Source organism: Stegodyphus dumicola, chromosome 2, assembly GCF_044657685.1.
Source record: "Stegodyphus dumicola isolate Sdum_Otavi_A_Nest chromosome 2, ASM4465768v1".
NCBI lineage: Eukaryota > Metazoa > Arthropoda > Arachnida > Araneae > Eresidae > Stegodyphus > Stegodyphus dumicola.
Window position 1 is genome coordinate 144408909 of NC_140769.1, and position 19500 is coordinate 144428408.

Sequence of the window (19500 nt, forward strand, 5' to 3'; positions counted from 1 at the left end):
AGGATTCACAATGCTTTGATAGTTTTCTAATTAGATGTTAAAAATAAAATTTTTAAAATTAAAAAAATATTTTAATTTATTTAAGCATTTCGTTTTATCAGATAGTAACACAGGTATTATTTTTATTTTAAAACAAAAATACTGTACAAATTCAAGCCTATCTGCAATCCAGCAAAATTGATTTGCTGAATCCAGAACCATAATTCCTATTTGGTTTACAATTAATTTATTCATACAATTAATCCATTAATCAAAAATTTATTCATACATATGCAAGAATAAATTTTAACATTTAAAAAAAATTATGCATGCAAAATTAGATCGTCTTTTGTTCAAAAAAAAATTTTTTTTTTTCATCAGATCATGGGTTTTAAGCTGTAACAGAAAGTTTCTGCTTTCATATATTTGGACTGAATTTCACAATTTTTTTTCTTAAATTATATTTTTTATCTGTTTGTGCCATTTAGCTGCAGCAAAATATTTTAACTCTCTGAAGAACAAAGAACTCCATCATATTCCATTCAAAATAACTATGTCTAATGTTAAGGCTGAATTTACTTACATTTAAAGTTTGCATGTTTCTCCTCAATTTATTTTGCAGAAAATGGTGCGTATCAAAAGTTAAACAAAAAAATCTTTAATTTTATAAAAATAATTGAATAAAACTTAGAATGAATGCAAAATATACATGTTCAAGACATTAGAACCAATAAAATCAACTATTATGTTTTCTCAAAATAACTTTATTTAGCAATAAAGTAAATTCTTCTGCTGAGAAAAGTATAAAATTCAAAATTTGAGCTGTATAACAAAAATAGATATACCAATATACAGAAAAAAGAATGATTATGATACAAGAAAAACAAGGATGTAGAAAATACTACAATTCACACTATATATTTTTACATAAAAAGTATTCAAAAACACTAAAAAAGGATATTTAACAAAAAATTCACTTTACAAAAACTTTTAACATTTTACAGATACAGTCAAAAGTCGTTAATTCGGACACCCATAATCCGGAATGATCTATAATCCGGACCTCAAAGCTAAAAACTTTCTTCGCATGCTCCGCGTTGACACATGTGCATAGGCGTTTACGCTTGCGCGTAAGACCTTTACGACTGCGCATATGTGTGTGCGCAAGCGCAGAATACGTTTTTGCGTGCACGTTTTATGTATAACGGACGGTATAAGCTAAAATTATCTATTTCAGTTAATGTTGATGATTGCGTTGTTCCTTAATCTTCGAATTATTTCCGGCTTATTATTTTTTGTAGACTGTAAGAGCAATACTATAAAAGTAAACTTGAACTTTCGATTATGTCAAATAGAATTTCCGATGCTGGAGCTCCCAAAGGATCTACAAAACGAAAGTATGTTTCGATGTCCATCAAACAAAAAGTGGAATTGCTGCAAAAAATGGATAAAGACATGAAGAAGGTGATAGAGAGGTTAGTGAAAACGAAAAATTTTCGATTGACAAGTTAGTCGGTATTCTCGGCACAGCAATTACGGGACTTGAACAGCGAAACTTTGTAACTGAACAAGAAATTATGTCTGTTTATAGAATTAAAGAGAAAGTATTATCACATAAAACGAAGCAACTTAAACAACTTACATTGAAAGAAATGTTTAATAAAGTAAAATAAATATTAAGCTTTTTTTTTGTATATGTTGATAAATAATTGTTCTTTATTTCATAAATTACGGTTTCATATTTTTAATTTTAGAATTTCTGCATGCCATCTTACGAGATTTAAACTGATGATCTATAATCCGGAAAAATCGATAATCCGGAATCGCCGAAGTCCCGACGAGTCCGGATTAACGACTTTTGACTGTATATAACATACGGACGGAGAGCAGAAATATCAATGGTGTAAATTTTTCACCTTATACATATGAAAGAAGATGAGAGTATGAATGGAATAGTTGGAAATTTTTAATGACTTGATGTATATAATTTATGTGTATCGGATGTCTGGACGGAAGTATTTCACATAATCAAACACTGCATAGTTTGAACTTCTATTCTTTCCATTTTATTATTCTAGTAAACCAGAATGACAGTTACTGAACGATGCAAATGACTTCAGAAATTAACTCACCGGCAACAATTTATTCTGAGTCCACTCTCAATTACTAGAATTTCAATCTACATAATGACACAGAAATTAGTTTCTTAAAATGCTTGTTACTTGTAAAATTTAGATACTTCTTTTATCTTAATTAACTTAAAAACATGAATAGCAAAAGTGAATGAAATTGGAGTTCCTTCATTTCTGAATGAAGATCAGAAAACTATATTATTGAGTTCTTTGTTTATTTATTAACAAATTGCTAGTCAAATAGAATTGTACTAATTGTACTGTTAGAATTGTACTAATTTTTTTACCCTATAAGCTTAAGTCCCTTAATATCTATTTAGTGGTGATATATATATATATATATATATATATATATTGTGTGTGTATTCACACTTGGAAAAACTAGCATAAGTTTCATATGTACATCTCTATTTGCATAACACATTCAAAAGTCTGATCTCTGGAAAGCAATTATTTGACCAATTTTTTTGACTTCTAGGTTAAAAAAATTGTAAGTAATCAAACACGTCTTAACAATAAATATGTCATGATGTAAAAACATTTTACTTTTCTAACACAGTTCTTTTACTTCCTTTTTCAGCTTTCTTCTATAATTTTAAATTAAAAATTTAAAAAACTAGTATTCAACTTAATCCTTTTGCGGGCCATTTATTTCTCTTTTGAATTTCTCCTGTTTTTTTATGTTTTATTATCAATTAAACAATAGCATTTAAGGAAATATATTTTATTTTGCCAAATTTTTTGTTTACATTTAAATTCTAGGGGTGGGAAGTATACTTCCCACGGGACCTTTTATGGTCATAGAGAAAATTCAATTTAAAGCCGAATATTTGTCTTGAAAAGATGAAAAACATGTTGCAATGCACAAGGGTACTTTAGATACTGCACACATATAGCAGGCCATCTTTTCTTTACGGAGTGTTAGCTGGTCTAAACTTCTGTTTCTCTTGTTTTCTTGCCACAGTATAAAACTATTTACGATCCGAAGATCAATAAGAAAATAAAAAATACGATGCCACCATTCTATAGATCTTCTTCCTATTTGGTACCTTTCTTTTCTTTGATCAAAGCAATCAACCCCTCCCATGATATCGTTACATACAGCAACAGCTTTAGGGCAAGGTACTTCTGTTTTAGTACCATCCTTTTTTGTACGATTTACAGATGTAATAATCGCTGAATTATGTGCAGTAGTCAACAATGTAACAGCCTTTTTGACCATCCACTTTATTGCAGCAACACCTTTCTTAGTTAGGAACATTGATTCCCCTCTTTGTAGTTTGTTATTAGCCTTCAGTATTGGTGGAAGATCCTTCCTTTCCAGCCTCACAGTCCCCACAGAAAACAGACCTCTTATAAGTAGACTTTTTGCAAGCCTAAAAGATGTCAAATAGTTATGATAGGCTATAAGATGACCTGTCTGTTTCACATCTTCCATTAGTTTAGTTATTACTGTTTCTCCTAAGCTCAATATTTTATCCTTATTATCAGAAGTTTCTTTTCCACAATAAATTTCAAATTTTTGAATATATCCAGTCTTAGAGTCTGCTAAACACCACACCTTGTAACCTCTTTTTATAGGCTTCATTGGCATATACTGCTTCAATGAAGTTCTCCCTTTGAAATCTATCATACATTCATCTATTCATAGTGTTGACAAAGGTTCGTAGACTTTAGGTATGGAATCATTGAGCTGTGAGAGGATGCCTGACTTTATTGAGTTTATCATGCCCAAATTGCCCACAAGGATTTGTGCTGTTATCGTTTACATGTAAAGTCTCAGTTATATTTTTGAACCTCTTTGTGATTATTATTCTTGCTACTGATTGAACATTGAGAACAGGGTCTGCGCTCTAGTAGTTTTTCAGTTCAGGCAATTGATGTATATCCATGAGTATATGCATACCTACCCATGCTTTCAATTTTTCCGATGTGATTTCTTTCCAGTTCAGGATAATGTCTTTTGTGGTATGACTCAATCTCTTCCTTTTCTTAGGCTACTTTGCATATGAGTTTGTTTCATCAACAATATTCTGTAAAATTTCCTCGGTAAAAATCATGCCCAAATAATCCTTTTCTTCTCAGTAGAATTGAATGATATTTTCAAATGTATTTTCAAAAATATTCTAATTTTTCCAACATACCTATTTATTGCACGTGGCTCTTATACATGATGCAACAGCATTTTCACTTTTCACCCATTATTTATTATTCAATATTAGATAGTTACTGCAGAAATATACAAAATAAGAAAATGTTATTATAATAAAAACAGTGCTTTACTTACATTTGTAGCAGAATCGTATAGCAATGCAAATGTCAAATCAAAACAGGCGTCTCAGTGGAACAGATCTCGCACAACGCGTTCAAACTTTCAAAACAAATGTGGTAATTCTGTTTTCAATCGATTGAACACAGATGGCAGCACAATACTGAAGTGGGAATTAGAGTTCCCAACGTTATAATAGCAAAGCCAATATATTATAGTGGGTTTTGCGCTTCCCACAGGTGTATTTCCCAGGAACATGTAGCTGGGAAGTAACCTTCCCACGGCCCACGAAAGGGTTAATAGATTTTTTCTCATATCTACAACACAATTACTAAATGCTATTTGATCACTTTTTGGGCAACTTTTTGAGTCTATTTTTTAAGGATTAATTGATTTAATTAAAGTTTTACACTAAATAATATTCTTATTTTCCTTTTGGTTTTCAGAATTTACTTAAATATCATTCTAAAAAATAAAAATAAATTTTCATTGAAATATTTAACTCTTTTTGATTTCAAAATTACATATTTCCTACAAGATTTTAACCTTTTGAGCGATTACCAAGGTTTTTTAGTTTCGCCAATGAAGGCAAACCTGTATGTCCCTACTGTTTTGCATCTCATAGTTTAGACTGGTGTCTAATAAGAGTGCTCGAAGTTCTTAATTACTTTTTGTGTGTTCTAATTAGGTTTTTTAACTCTGTTTCATAAATTCACTCATATCTTAATTCATTGGATTATCTGTTTAAAGGTAAACATTTTGATTTAAAATTTTTCACTGAAGTATTTTGTTTTTTCACTTTCGATTCCATTTCTTTTTATAAAATCGAATTCTCTTTATTTAAGGTTATTCTAATTAGAATTTACTTTTCCCTTGCTTTGGGGAAGGGCCAGAATTTTCAGGTGAACTATTATAATTAAAATAGATTGAAATGGTTCATCGGCTGATTCTGGATACAGAAAGGCAAGGATTTTTGTAGAAGAGTGATTTCAATGTTCCTACCCCCCTGACGAAGTAGCACTAAAGTTGATTGAATTCCTTTTCTGTTTTTGTTCAATTTTATTTAAATTTCATTAATTTTTTTAAATGGGTTTTGCTTGTTTGAAAAGTTTTGGTTTTAACATTTTTAAAATTCTTTGTTGCATTAATAAGATTATTTGAAATTTATTAATTATGAATTTCAATTTTTGGTCTTTGTGAAATATTAGTTCCAAATTTCTTACTTTATGTCTTTAATGATAATTTTTCTGCAGGTTAATGCATGAAAATACTAGGCATGTTTATATTTTGTTTTCAAAAGTATTGTTTTTTTATATATTTTATATAATTATATTATTTTTAAAATTTATCCTTTTAAGTAGTAAATGAAATGAGTTATGTAAAAGTTGAAAAAAAGAATTTTTTTTAATGCTCTGAAATGGAAATACCAACACATAAACACTACTACATTCTCTTTAAAGAATCAAATATATGCAATGGTAATTACTCTATAAATAAAAAAGTATTTCTCAACAGGAGATATTGTTCCACTTCATAATTTTTTGCAAGAATTGAAACTAAATGTTAAAGTTGGGTTATGGATAGAAAGCACTATCTGTTGGAAAGTATAACATCATGGCCACCAACTTGAATTTTGCCCCAAATAACAGGATAAAGGTCAGGTGATATATCCATGGTGAAAGCTGTACAACATCATCAAAGTAATATGGGAACTTCATGCAGCATTTATAGCACAATAGACATTCAGTCCTGGATCCTCATACGTATGCCTGATTCCCCCCAAATAAAGAAATAATAAATTCATCTATGACAAACTCAAACCTCACCTATGAATAAATAATTAACTGCACAACTATGTTTCCAAAAAAATTCTAACTTCAATTAATATATCGAAAGCCCCTTTTTCATTGAAAACGTCCAGCAAGATTCAAGATAGTAGCTAAGATGCCCATGCCTCAACAAGTAGCATTTTCTACTCATCACAGCTACTAATTAGTTACTATTCTTACAGTGGTTTATGATATAGAAATGCACTTCATTGTTGAATTAAATTATCACACACACACACACACACACAGACACACACACATATATATATATCACTAATTAACAACCAAATACATCAAAACAAATCCCTCCTCCATATGGCTAAAGCCTGGGTAGGAGAGATTCTGGCTCTGAGTTTCATATTGTGTAAACAAGAAAGTAATAATGATTATCTGAATGATATAAATAAAATACATGTGCATATTTTTTAAAAAATAAATGCAGTGAAAGCTTGTATTGACCACTTCTGGAAATGATCTGAACATAGGTAATGAAGACTGCTGATAATGATCTATAAGTAAAGTTATTATATTTTAGGGAAAATAATCCAGAATATTTTATGAAGAGTTAATTTCAATGTTAAAAAAGGACTATGACTTGTAACAATGCAGTCTACCTTCCTGCACAGCAAACAAAAGTTGGTATGAAAAAATAAGAGGAAATGATAGTGCTGGAAACTCAATCAACAAAGTATTGAAAAGTAGACTGTACACGTCTATTGTAAAGATAAATACAATTACGATATTAAAGAACGTTAATGAAATGGCTGAGCAAAATTCCGAAAATGAACTGATTTTATCAAAAATATCTGCATTTCCATAACAATATTTGAAATTTTTATTTATTCAGAATTCAGCATTTCTTAAGCTGTCCAGATAGCCGTCAAGCTTTTACTGTATTGATTTTTACATTTAGCTGCCAAAATTAACAAAAGTAAATAAATAAATAAAAATGATAATTAAGAAAAAAAAAAAGGTACCCAAAATTATTCTGCCTCCTGTAATTAAGACAAGTTATAATCTTTGAAACTTCAACTTCACAGATCCACTTTGATTGCACTTGATAAATTACTATGTATTGGTATGGGATGATATGTCCCACTAAAAAAAAAATCAATAAAAAAGTTCGAAAAAATCTGAAAAATTAAAAACATCTTAAAAAGGCTTTAAAAATATGAAGCAATATATTAAATTAGAGTCTGCACGCACACACACACACATACAAAGAAGTCTTGAAAGGGTTAATTAAAGGAAAAGAAAAACACTTTATGTGATCATGGATTCTAATTCCATAAAAAACAGAATACATGAAACTTCTGTTTTATAGCGGTCAAAGTTGCAAATAATCTGTTAAACACTAAATTTGGAAGTTAAAAGACTTATAGTTTCTTTGAAATTTTAAAATATTCCTATCACAAATATATCATATATATTAAAAATCAAACCAACACCACTGTACAGAATAATTTTCACATGATTAAAACATAAACATACAAAAATATAAAAATGTAAATGCATAAATACTATCACTTTTGTGTATGTTTACTCTATGCTGCAGAATTTCTTCAAAAAAGTATTTAATTCTTATTAAAAAAAAAAAAAAAAAAAAAAAAAAAAAACTGTTGTACACTGCATCTTGAAGAACAGCTGAATTTTGATGCTCAAGCTATTTTTCAAGATAATGTAATAAAAAAATGAAAATAATTTAAATAATTTTGTTTGAAGAAAGAACAAAAAATAGCCCTTTGTTTCTTTCATTGTATTTTTAACATTTATTTTTTTCTTTCTTATTCTTCTTTTTAAACTTTTGTTTAAAAAGAATCCCCTTCAACTGAGTTCATTATAAAATTCAACTGATGAGGAGTTAAATTTAAAAAATAACAAGGTGTCATTTTAGCTACTAACCCTTCTGGTACTCTATTTAAAGAAACAAATCAAAGTATATAAAATTTGGTAAAAAAATTATTTTAACAATTAATGCAATTTTTCTTCCAGAAATTGTAATAATAATAATAATAATACAATTCTAAAAAAATGTTTGAATATTCAAATATCACCGGAACAAGGTTTTTCGGATTTTTTTTCACATGCAATTAATTCAGCTTCCAGTTTACGAATCTGTAGATAACTATTATGCTCCTCCAAAGAGCAAGAATATTGTTTGATTGCATTACTTAATGCACTTTATGCAATCCTGGATAATGAGATTCATAACAAGGCACCAGATGTTATTAGACTAATGAGATTCCATATGGTAAGAATATGAAGATCAAATGCATTAGACCTATGGAAAGAAAACATGAAATTTATGCAAAAAAAAGTAGTTGAAAAAGACACTGACTGTTACATTTTGTTATACATTACAACATTTTCAAACATACAAGGCTTGACATTTCTAGGACCGTTGCTATTATTCTGCTAATAATGAAAAAAAAAAAAAAAAAAAAAAAAAAAAAAATTACATACATTAAATTCTTAAGAACAACAACTTACATTTTTTCTGCAAGATATATGTTAAATAAACCGATATCATATGAAGAAGCAAGTCGAAAAATAAGAAACGTATCTTTTCACAATTTTTATTGAAACTTAACAACACGCGCACAACATTACAACGGCATCCATAGCTCGCACGCAGAGAAGAAAAACTTGGTCTTGCCAACATGGTAAATATAAATGTACCAAACTAACACGCTTCCTTACATTTATATTGCTAATTACAAACAAACATAGATATAAGCAACCTTTTCATCTTTACCACTTACAATTAAGCATAGATATAAACAATAACATTCAACACTTAGCGCAAATATTTTAAAAAAAGGTTTCTTTCATTAACTTAAATGTTAAAATCAAAGTTAAACACAATTTAGTTTACATAAGGACATTACAAAATTCTATTTCATTTCAAGCAAAAATATTTAAATAAACATCACTTAAATAAACAGTATACAAAATTTATTTCAATTTCAAAAGTTCTCTATATTTCATAAATTTAATCTTTCCTAAAGACTTAGTAAAGATATCTGCAATATTTGATTCTGAATCAATCTTTACAATTTCAATTACTCCATTTTGAATATTTTCGTGAACATAATGATATTGAACTTCTATGTGTTTTGAACTTTTAGTGAAGTTCCCATAATTAGCAATGGCCAAAGCTCCTGAATTATCTTCATAAATTTTAATGGGGTGAGTTATATCAGCAAAAACATCAGTCACAACACTTTTTAAGAAATTAATTTCTGTCACAGCCTCAGATAGAGCAATATATTCGGCAAAAGTGGAAGATTTTGTCACACAATTTTGCTTTTTGGATTTCCAGTAAATTGGATTACCAAATAATTCAATAACAAACCCAGTAGTTGACTTTCTGTCAACAATATCACCTGCCCAATCAGCATCAACATAACAATTCATAATATCAGTTTTAAGATTTTTACTATAGGTTAATTTTAGATGTTTTGTTAAGTACAAATACTTTAAAACTCTCAAAGCATATTTGAAATGTGTCTCATCATAACAATTTTGAAATCTACTTAAATAATTTACGCTGAAAGATATGTCTGGTCTAGTACCATGACTAATATACAAGAGTACTCCTATTAGATTTCTATATTTGACATTTTGATTTAAATTAGATTGGCTTAGTTTAAGATTAATCTCCATTGGTGTATCATAAAGCTTTGAATTTTCAATACCATACAGTTTAGCTAAAGATTCAATATAATTTTCCTGACTCAGTGCTAAGATATTACTTTTCTCATTATCATATTCATTATCAATTCCAATGTAGCTTTTTACTTTATTTAAATCCTTCATTTTAAATTTATTATATAGTTGTTCCTTAATATAATTAATTACCTGAGTATCTTTGCAACATATCAACAAATCATCAACAAATAAAAGAATATATACAAATACATCATTTTCAGATTTTACATAAAGAATCATATTTACTTCTAGAAAATCATATTTACTTCTACGAAATCCTAGACTCTCAATATACTCGTTAAAACACTCATACCAAGCACGAGGGTTTTCTTTTAACCTATATAGTGCTTTCTTTAATTTATACACTCTATTCGAATTATCATTATAGCCTTGTGGTTGTTTAACATAAACCTCAGACACAACATAACCATTTAAAAAGGCAGTCTCAACATCCATTTGATGAATATTTAAATTATACTGACAAGAATATGAAAGTAACAATTTTAAGGTTTGCATCTTAATGACAGGGAAATAAGTATCCTCAATATTATCTTTTTGCTGGAAACCTCGAACCACTAACCTAGCTTTAAAAACATTACCTGGTTTTCTTTTGAATACCCACTTCACATCTAGAATTGCTTTATCCTCTGGTTTAGTCACTAGTGTCCAAGTGTTATTTTTAACAAGACTGTTCATTTCACTGTCCATTGCCTCTTTCCAATGTCCAGCCTCACTGCATGTTGTCGCCTACTCAAAGTTGCCTGGAACTGTAGCATCACAAAAATTTGCACTAACACAGTAGTACCCGAATTCTTCATGAAATCGAACTGGTGGTTTGATTTGCCTTCTTGGTCTCATTCCCCTTTTTGTTTCATCTTCATTTATCACACTGTCCTTGGAGTTATCATTACTCGATTCACATGACACTTCTTGAGGTTCATTCTTCTTATTTGTATCATCATTCTTATCTTCATCATCACAACCTACACACATTATGTCTTCTTCAATAATGTCAACATGCCTGGCAACTATTATTCTGTTATTCATCAAAACTCTACATCCAATTTCTGTATATCCAAGTAAAATTCCAAATTCAGCCTTTTTATCCCACTTTCTCTTTTCTTCTGGTATTCTTACATACACTCTACTTTCGTATAATTTCAATTCATTAGCAGATGGTTTCCTATTGAATAATATTTCATATGGTGTCTTCTTTACAACAGTATTTGTTAATGTCTTGTTTTTCAAATAAGCAGCAGCTTTAATTACTTTAGTCTAGTAACGTCTGTCAACTTTTGCTTCGGCTAAAACACATCTTGCCATATCCATTATAGTTCTGTTGTAATGCTCAGCAGTACCATTCAATTCATGTACATATGGTGGGCATGAATTTATCTTGAAATCTTTTTCTCTTGCAAATTTGTATATCTTGCTATTCATATATTCACTACCACTATCACATCTTAGTTCTTTGATAGTCTTCCCTGTTAAATTTTGAATTTCATTTACATATTCAATTAAGCAATCAGAGACTTGAGCCTTAGATTTGATACAGTAAATTTTTGCCAACTTGCTATAATCATCAATAAAACTCACAAAGTATTTCTCACCATTACATCCACTTGTTCTGTGAGGTTCATTTACATCTGTATGTATAATCTCCAGAATATTTTCTGCTTTTCTTCTATTATTCTTGAATGGTAAATTGTGCATTTTATTTTCAATACATATGGCACACTTCATATATTCGGTTTCTATTTCGTTAGGGATTCCTTCTAATAGCTGATCTTTGCACATAATATCCAGATATTTAAAATTTACATGTCCAAATGAATGGTGCAATTTTTCTTTTAACGTTAACTTACTGTTGGTCAAATTTGCAAATATTTTACTATTTTTAACATAACTCTTTACTTTATGTAATCTTTCTTCTTTCTTTGCTATTGCTACTAATGAACCATTGACATCATATATTTTAGAAAACTTTTCTTTTGAAACTATTTTATGATTATCAGTAATCTTCGAATAACTTAATAAATTTGCTTTCATTTCTTTTACATAAAATACATTCTTCAATGTTACGATAGATTCAGAGTTATATACAGGAAAAGAAACTATTATATTGCCAACCTTTGTAGCTTTCAAAATCCTTTCGTCACCGACTTTCACTTGAATAGGATCCTTCAAAGTGACTTGCTCTTTGAAATATTCATCACTGTTTATAATGTGGTCTGTGCATCCGCTATCCAGTAACCAAGTGATTTCATTTTTATTCGTCACAGTATTTGCACTGGAACTTGTCATGTTACTTTCGATAACAGTGGTGTGAAAACTATTACCTTGATGACTGTTTATTCTATGGTTAGAGTATGCTCCACGTTCACAATGTCCACTAAAAACACGACTACGTCCTCGATTGTTTGAAGAACTTCAACCATGATAATTAGTGGAGCCATTACCACGATAGTTCCTTTGATGGACATGCCAACAATTCTTTTTAATGTGACCAGGTTTTCCACAATTATAACAGACATTCCCTTGTGGACCCGATTTGCTTGTTTCAATTTAGAATGCATTTGATTTTTCTGCTAGTGCACAATCTTCATAATCACTTTTCTCTTCAAGTAATTTTGATTTGATTTTGCTCTTTAGGTTGCACTGTTCTGTCCTTCTCTGGTAATACATCTATTAAGTCACCAATGTGACTGTAATTTGAAGGTAATGCTCTTAGCATATAGTTCAATTTTTCTTGTTCCGTCACGGTGCGCCGGCATGTTTCAGCTCGTTCACATACTTCTAAAAATCATCGAAAATATATTTACATCGAGATAATTTTTCAGTTTCCCACATTCTAAGTTATTTCATCAAACAATTTGTAGAGATGTTGAAGTTTTTAAATATATTGCATCAAATTTCGTAATTATATCAAATGCAGTCTCACACTCGTGAATACTATATTCCAATTGCTTGTTTGTTATGGCGCCGTAAATGTAATTTGTAGATTGGATATCCTTTTCTTCCCATTTTTTCACGTCATTGTTTTCACTGACTTTTCGCTGAACCACATCTTTAAAATTTTTTAATTTCATCATACGCACTTTCCATTTAAAATAGTCCAAACCATCAAATAGCGGTATGCCAATATCACTGCTTCTTGTACATGCCATTTTTACGCTAGTACCAGTAACTTTTAAAACAAATTATAACTACTAAATTCTTCATTAATATTCACAAACCACGAGAACTGCTACCATGTTAAATAAACCGATATCATATGAAGAAGCAAGTCGAAAAATAAGAAACGTATCTTTTCCCATTTTTTATTGAAACTTAACAACATGTGCACAACATTACAACGGCATCCATAGCTCGCATGCAGAGAAGAAAAACTTGGTGTTGCCAACATGGTAAATATTAAATGTACCAAACTAACAATATAAAGATTTGGTTAAGTGTAATTCTGTCCAATTCTGAAAGTCAGTAATCAAGATTGGTATAGCTTGGCTCTTAAATCATGGATTCCATCATACGAAACAGAGAAAGAATGCCAAATTTAGCCTAAAATAAGGCATATCAGCAATAAAATGATCAATACTGCTCACTGAGACAATATCTTACCACACAATCTTGTGTTTGAAATGTATACTTAATTTTTGATAGCAAAGAAAAGGTAGCAGGGATGAAGACAATTTTTGCCTCAAGTTACGACAATCAGCAACAAAATTACAGACACCGAGGATGACTCGAGGAACTGGTGGAAAAGCATTAAAGGACTAGGTAATTTAAAGAAATTGTGGAGAAATTTAACCCTTTATACTCAAGCGGAGCTGATTTGACTCAAGCAAATCATCTGAGTGGCAGATCATCCGAGTGCTGCGGCACCCGAGTGATTCAAAGTCTTAAATCGAGTGAAACTGCTATGACGCTATGGCCTTTTGTAGCTCGATCTCCTTATTTACAATGTGCAATAAGATATTTTTCTCGAAAGTATTTTTGTGGACTAAATATAGTAACCAAAAAGTGTTTGAGCCCTAAAGATATGGAGGAAGATCAGATCAGCTTGAGTTCGGATGAATTCGATTTTGGCGCTTTGGATGATGAACTTACATCGATTTTCGATGGATTACGCCGCGAAACGAACGAATCCAGTGGAGAGGACAGTGATGCAGTAAGAGGTGTGAATGATGACAGAAAATGAGAATTATAAACAGGAAGTTGCACATAATACTCAAAGGTCCAAAAAGAGACTGCAAGGTTTGTTCTGACTGTAACGCGCCTGGAGGTAGGCGGTAAATTTCATATTACTGTGATACGTGTCCTGACAAACCTAGGATGCATCTTGGATATTGTTTTACAAAATATCATACCAAAACTAATTACAGAATGTAATATTTATCAAACTTTGTTGTTTTTGACATATAAATGAATAAAAGTACTTGTAAAGTGCTTGTCGACTTAGGTAAAATTGTCTCGAGTTGTCGGTTCGCACAAGCGAAAAAGGCCTCGAGTGCAAAGGGTTAATCATGCTTTCCATCTGGAAATTCTCAATCACCTGATGATGGTAATTTTCATATTATTGAAGTGTGAGAATACATCACTTGTGAAAATGCAGCACCTGGTTCCTTCTCAATGGCAATTTACCAGCAAACTTGGCACTGACTGTAATGCAATGCCTAGTCAAATGTGGAGATCCCAGGCTCAAACAGATCTCACTGCAAACACAGGTGACATAGCCACCCAGGGCACTAATTTTCGAAGAATGCATTTTAAGCTCTTTTTATAAGCAGTAACTAAATAACACTGTATTTACTTAGAATTTTTAGCTTCTTGAGTTTATATAGGAAACACCAAATGTGTAAGGATCCCCTAGGTGCCTAAAATCCTGAAGCAGAATCTGGGCTTAGTTACACATTCTGCTTAGTGGACTTGGCATCAGCCAAATTTTTTCTGTTTCCGAAACTGAAATTTGCATTGGAAGAGAAAGTTTCATGAATATTGAGCACATCAAGAAAACCATGATGCCTAATTGAACAGTATTCCAATAAATTATAATAAAATCAGTTTTGAACATGACAGAACAGAAAAAAATTTTGTTTTCTGAAGATGAATTATTTTGAATAGTCTTAAACTTTCCTTACACTAGCATCATACCTGGAATTTTATAGTGAACCTTATTATTAGTATCAGCAGACAGGAAGGCTAATCAAACACTTACTAGAAAGTCTCTATTGAAGACCATAACCAAGATTATAACCAAAATAACATGTATATGGTATGCACAGCAGCTTCCAGTAGACATAGTATAGTGTGCTGCCGATGCTTCTCCTAAAAATATAATTATGATTTAATACATAATACCACACATAATAACACAAATTTTAAGAAATTAACACAGATTAAATCTAAAACAAATTATGTAATACACATAATATTATAAAATGCATGCTAATATTTCTTCATTTACATACAGTAAGTTAGCATAGAAAATTTTATATTTCAATTTAAGCTCCTAGCACAGGGAAAATAAAATTTGCCCAAGGTTCCATGAGTGTCATTCTGTTCCCAAACACATTTTAATTATAAGCCAAATATGTGAAAAAAATCTTATCAAATCTTCTTTTTTAATCAAAATATTTAGAATATTACATATACCACTTAAATTTCCTTACTTTATTTCTATTATTATATAATAAGAAGACTCTATATGTGTATATGTTCCTTTCACTGTGGAAAATTGGTGGCACTTAAAAACAGCGAATTTTTAACATGTCCTCCACTCAAACACGTGCACTTTGAAGCCCAAATTTTGAATTTCTGATTTTTTAAAATTCTGACTTCGCATTTTGTGTGAATTTAATGACATTTTAATTAACAAACTCAACATTTTAAAAGCAATGTTGCCACTTGGTAAAGTATATGATAATTTATGTTAAACTTTAATCAGAAAACTCAGAATTTATCAGTATTGTGTTGCCATTGCCCAAAATGAAATACTTTCATCTTCCACGCGTAAGTCTGTTATGATTCGGCGAATCATAAGATATTTAATTTCTCTGCTATTAACAAACCAAGCAATAAATGTAACTCTTTATTATTATTAATTACTAACTAAGCATGAGAATAGATCAACTGGACTCGTTAAAATTATATATATATTTCTTTTTTATAATAAATATTTTAGGTGTCTGGCCATGCATGTAATACATAAAAAAATACCACAGGCACATTGCATGTTACATACAAACACCATGCACAAACATTCAAATTCCTGATAGCTTCATCTATAAAAACTGACTCTGGTGCCTTTCTGTAAATGAGTGTATTAGTTTACATTATATTTTATGGTCACCTTTGTTGCTCAGTGTTCCTATATGGGGAACACCCAACTTGGCTAGCTTCTCAAACCATTAAATTCAATTATAAATGGATGAAAATAGGTTTACCATTTATTTTAACTTCCCTTTTCAATCATGGATGGCATCACCACACAAGGCAATTATGATTTTCAGATGTGAGGCATAATTTAAAATCACCATATGTACAAGAAATATAATATATATGTAAGATAAAAATATATGAATCAAAATTATAGATTAAACTATAAAACATTAATTCTTTCTCTCTATTCTAAAATCGTAATAACTTCTTTGCATTGCGTCATTTCTAGATCACTCTATGATCGGCGCAGCTCTGATGACGTAATCATTGGGAACTGAAACTGTCCTTGTAAACCAAAACTTTTCTTTTCGCGTGCCTCCATCTTGCATAACTACGCACTTCAGCTTTTTCCCTCTACTCTGCTGCTAAGATGTAATTTCGCTGGCTTGCTTTCTATCCCAACAATATCAAAAATGTAAATCTGTGGAAAGGCACGACTAGAGTGCCAAGTGATTGTGGCCACAAATATCAACTGGAAATAAAAATGGAATTAAAACTGCCTCGACTGCCAAGTTCCTTAAATACTACGCAATCAAATTCTTCTTCAGTATGGGTCTAATCACGCATCTACAGTGTTCCGTCTTTTCCTTTGCTTTTATTATGACAATTAAGCCGGGAAGGATAGTTTCCTGCAGCCTGAAACCTCAATGGAAAATTTAATTCAGCTCTTCAAATCATCGTTTTGTGATAAATCCAAGATAATGTGAAATAAGTGAATCATCAAGTTTGTTTTTTCAGTGTTTAAAAAATAACAGATCATTCTTCTTGTTTTTTCAGTGTTTAAAAAATAACAGATCATTCTTCTGCTGTGGTGTTTTGCAAGTGCTTCAAAAAAATAATCACGCGTAGTGTTTACGGATTGAAAGTAATATCTCGATAAATTGAGAAGTTCGAATGCCTAGTGAAAAGGAAATCATCAGTGAATTACCGTTTAGGAATTAAGCATTACAGCGGGTTCAAGGTCGATCCGAGTTAGTGTTTGCAAGTATGTGCGACAGAAAATTATTTGCACTTCCGCATTTTCAACAGCTCAAAAATTATTCTATTCATGTAAATCTAGCTCAGGAACTAAATTATTTAATGTGCTGCGGATTGTATAGTTTTCATTTCAACTGTGGTTAAAATTTCTGCAATTTGTTTGGGAAAATCTGAAATTCTTGTTCATTGATTTTTCTAATTTTTCATAATTATGTGTGAGCAAATTAAGTAACGAATTTTAAGCTCTTTAAATTATTCATAGGGAAGGATATTAAGATAAGTTTTTATGTTTTTTGAAATTTTGTTGAGAATTTTGAATACGAATTTTATAAGTATTCTAAAAATGAAGTAGGTGTAAAAAATAAGTGAAATTATTACAGATACGTAATATGAAATTATGGTAAATGCATATTAAATTTATGGGTGATTGTATGTTAAGTTTAGTGTATGTCGAGGGAGTACTGGTTCCTTCAACAGAGCGCTGTAATTACCTCTGTACAGTTGTTCCTTTTACCCTCTTCATGCAAGATAAAGTTGGAGGCTCTCATTTTATGAATGTGTGTAATTTTTTTATATTATTATATTTTTTTTATTATGGAATGTATTAGTGCAGTTTGCAAAGGCCAGTTACCTTATGCGAGGAACGGAGGCCTTTCCAAGTAACTGCCTAGGCACCCTGGGCCACCAGTGCATAGAACACACTGGTTAGCTCAAGAGGACAGCCCTACTGATGGATATGGTTTGTTTAGAAGTATTGCGAGGCCTCCTAGTTGGTAAAATACAGGAATTGTAAATGAAAGATGATAACGGTTAAACTATAAATTCTGAAAATCTTAATCCTATTATTTATGATGTTAAATTATAACTTATCAGTATAAAAATAAGTATCATAAATATTTATGTGCATTGCATTTAATTATAAGTAATGATTATGTAAAAGTTTATTTTGTGAGATTCTGTAATAACAAGAACTTTCCCTGAAGAATTATGATTATGTGAACTCTCAAACAAAAAGACTTTTGGACTGAAATGCTGAAAAATTCAATAGGACTCTAAAAATTAAAAATTTATTTAAAAAAATTTGATATTTGTAAATTATACTTTACAGGACAAAAATTTTATGATTTATTTATCTTTATTTTTTTTTTACATTTGCTAGTGCTTTAACTCTTTCTCTTTAAAAAGGCTTCTCTGTCGCTACGCTTTTTTCTTTTTGAAGGGGGGAATATGTAAGATAAAAATATATGAATCAAAATTATAGATTAAACTATAAAACATTAATTCTTTCTCTCTATTCTAAAATCGTAATAACTTCTTTGCATTGCGTCATTTCTAGATCACTCTATGATCGGCACAGCTCTGATGACGTAATCATTGGGAACTGAAACTGTCCTTGTAAACCAAAACTTTTCTCTTCGTGTGCCTCCATCTTGCATAACTACGCACTTCAGCTTTTTCCCTCTACTCTGCTGCTAAGATGTAATTTCGCTGGCTTGCTTTCTATCCCAACAATATCAAAAATGTAAATCTTCTGTGGAAAGGCACGACTAGAGTGCCAAGTGATTGTGGCCACAAATATCAACTGGAAATAAAAATGGAATTAAAACTGCCTCGACTGCCAAGTTCTTTAAATACTACGCAATCAAATTCTTCTTCAGTATGGGTCTAATCACGCATCTACAGTGTTCCGTCTTTTCCTTTGCTTTTATTATGACAATTAAGCCGGGAAGGATAGTTTCCTGCAGCCTGAAACCTCAATGGAAAATTTAATTCAGCTCTTCAAATCATCGTTTTGTGATAAATCCAAGATAATGTGAAATAAGTGAATCATCAAGTTTGTTTTTTCAGTGTTTAAAAAATAACACATCATTCTTCTCGTTTTTTCAGTGTTTAAAAAATAACAGATCATTCTTCTGCTGTGGTGTTTTGCAAGTGCTTCAAAAAAATAATCACGCGTAGTGTTTACAGATTGAAAGTAATATCTCGATAAATTGAGAAGTTCGAATGCCTAGTGAAAAGGAAATCATCAGTGAATTACCGTTTAGGAATTAAGCATTACAGCGGGTTCAAGGTTGATCCGAGTTAGTGTTTGCAAGTATGTGCGACAGAAAATTATTTGCACTTCCGCTTTTTCAACAGCTCAAAAATTATTCTATTCATGTGA

The 19500-nt window shown here is 30.6% G+C and overlaps 1 protein-coding gene across 4 annotated transcripts in view; it reads right to left on the bottom strand.

The window, feature by feature from the left end:
- Positions 1 to 722: 722 nt before the first annotated feature.
- Cont (Contactin) overlaps positions 723 to 19500 on the bottom strand; it is a 157637-nt gene continuing 138859 nt past the window's right edge. For all 4 annotated transcript variants that reach the window (XM_085811179.1, XM_085811180.1, XM_085811182.1 and 1 more), the window contains 2 exons: positions 15136 to 15245; positions 723 to 8490 (listed from right to left, as the gene is read on the bottom strand). In XM_085811179.1, the coding sequence (XP_085667305.1) occupies positions 8485 to 8490; positions 15136 to 15245 (116 nt within the window). In that variant the 3' untranslated portion in view covers positions 723 to 8484. The remainder of the gene's footprint in view (positions 8491 to 15135; positions 15246 to 19500) is intronic.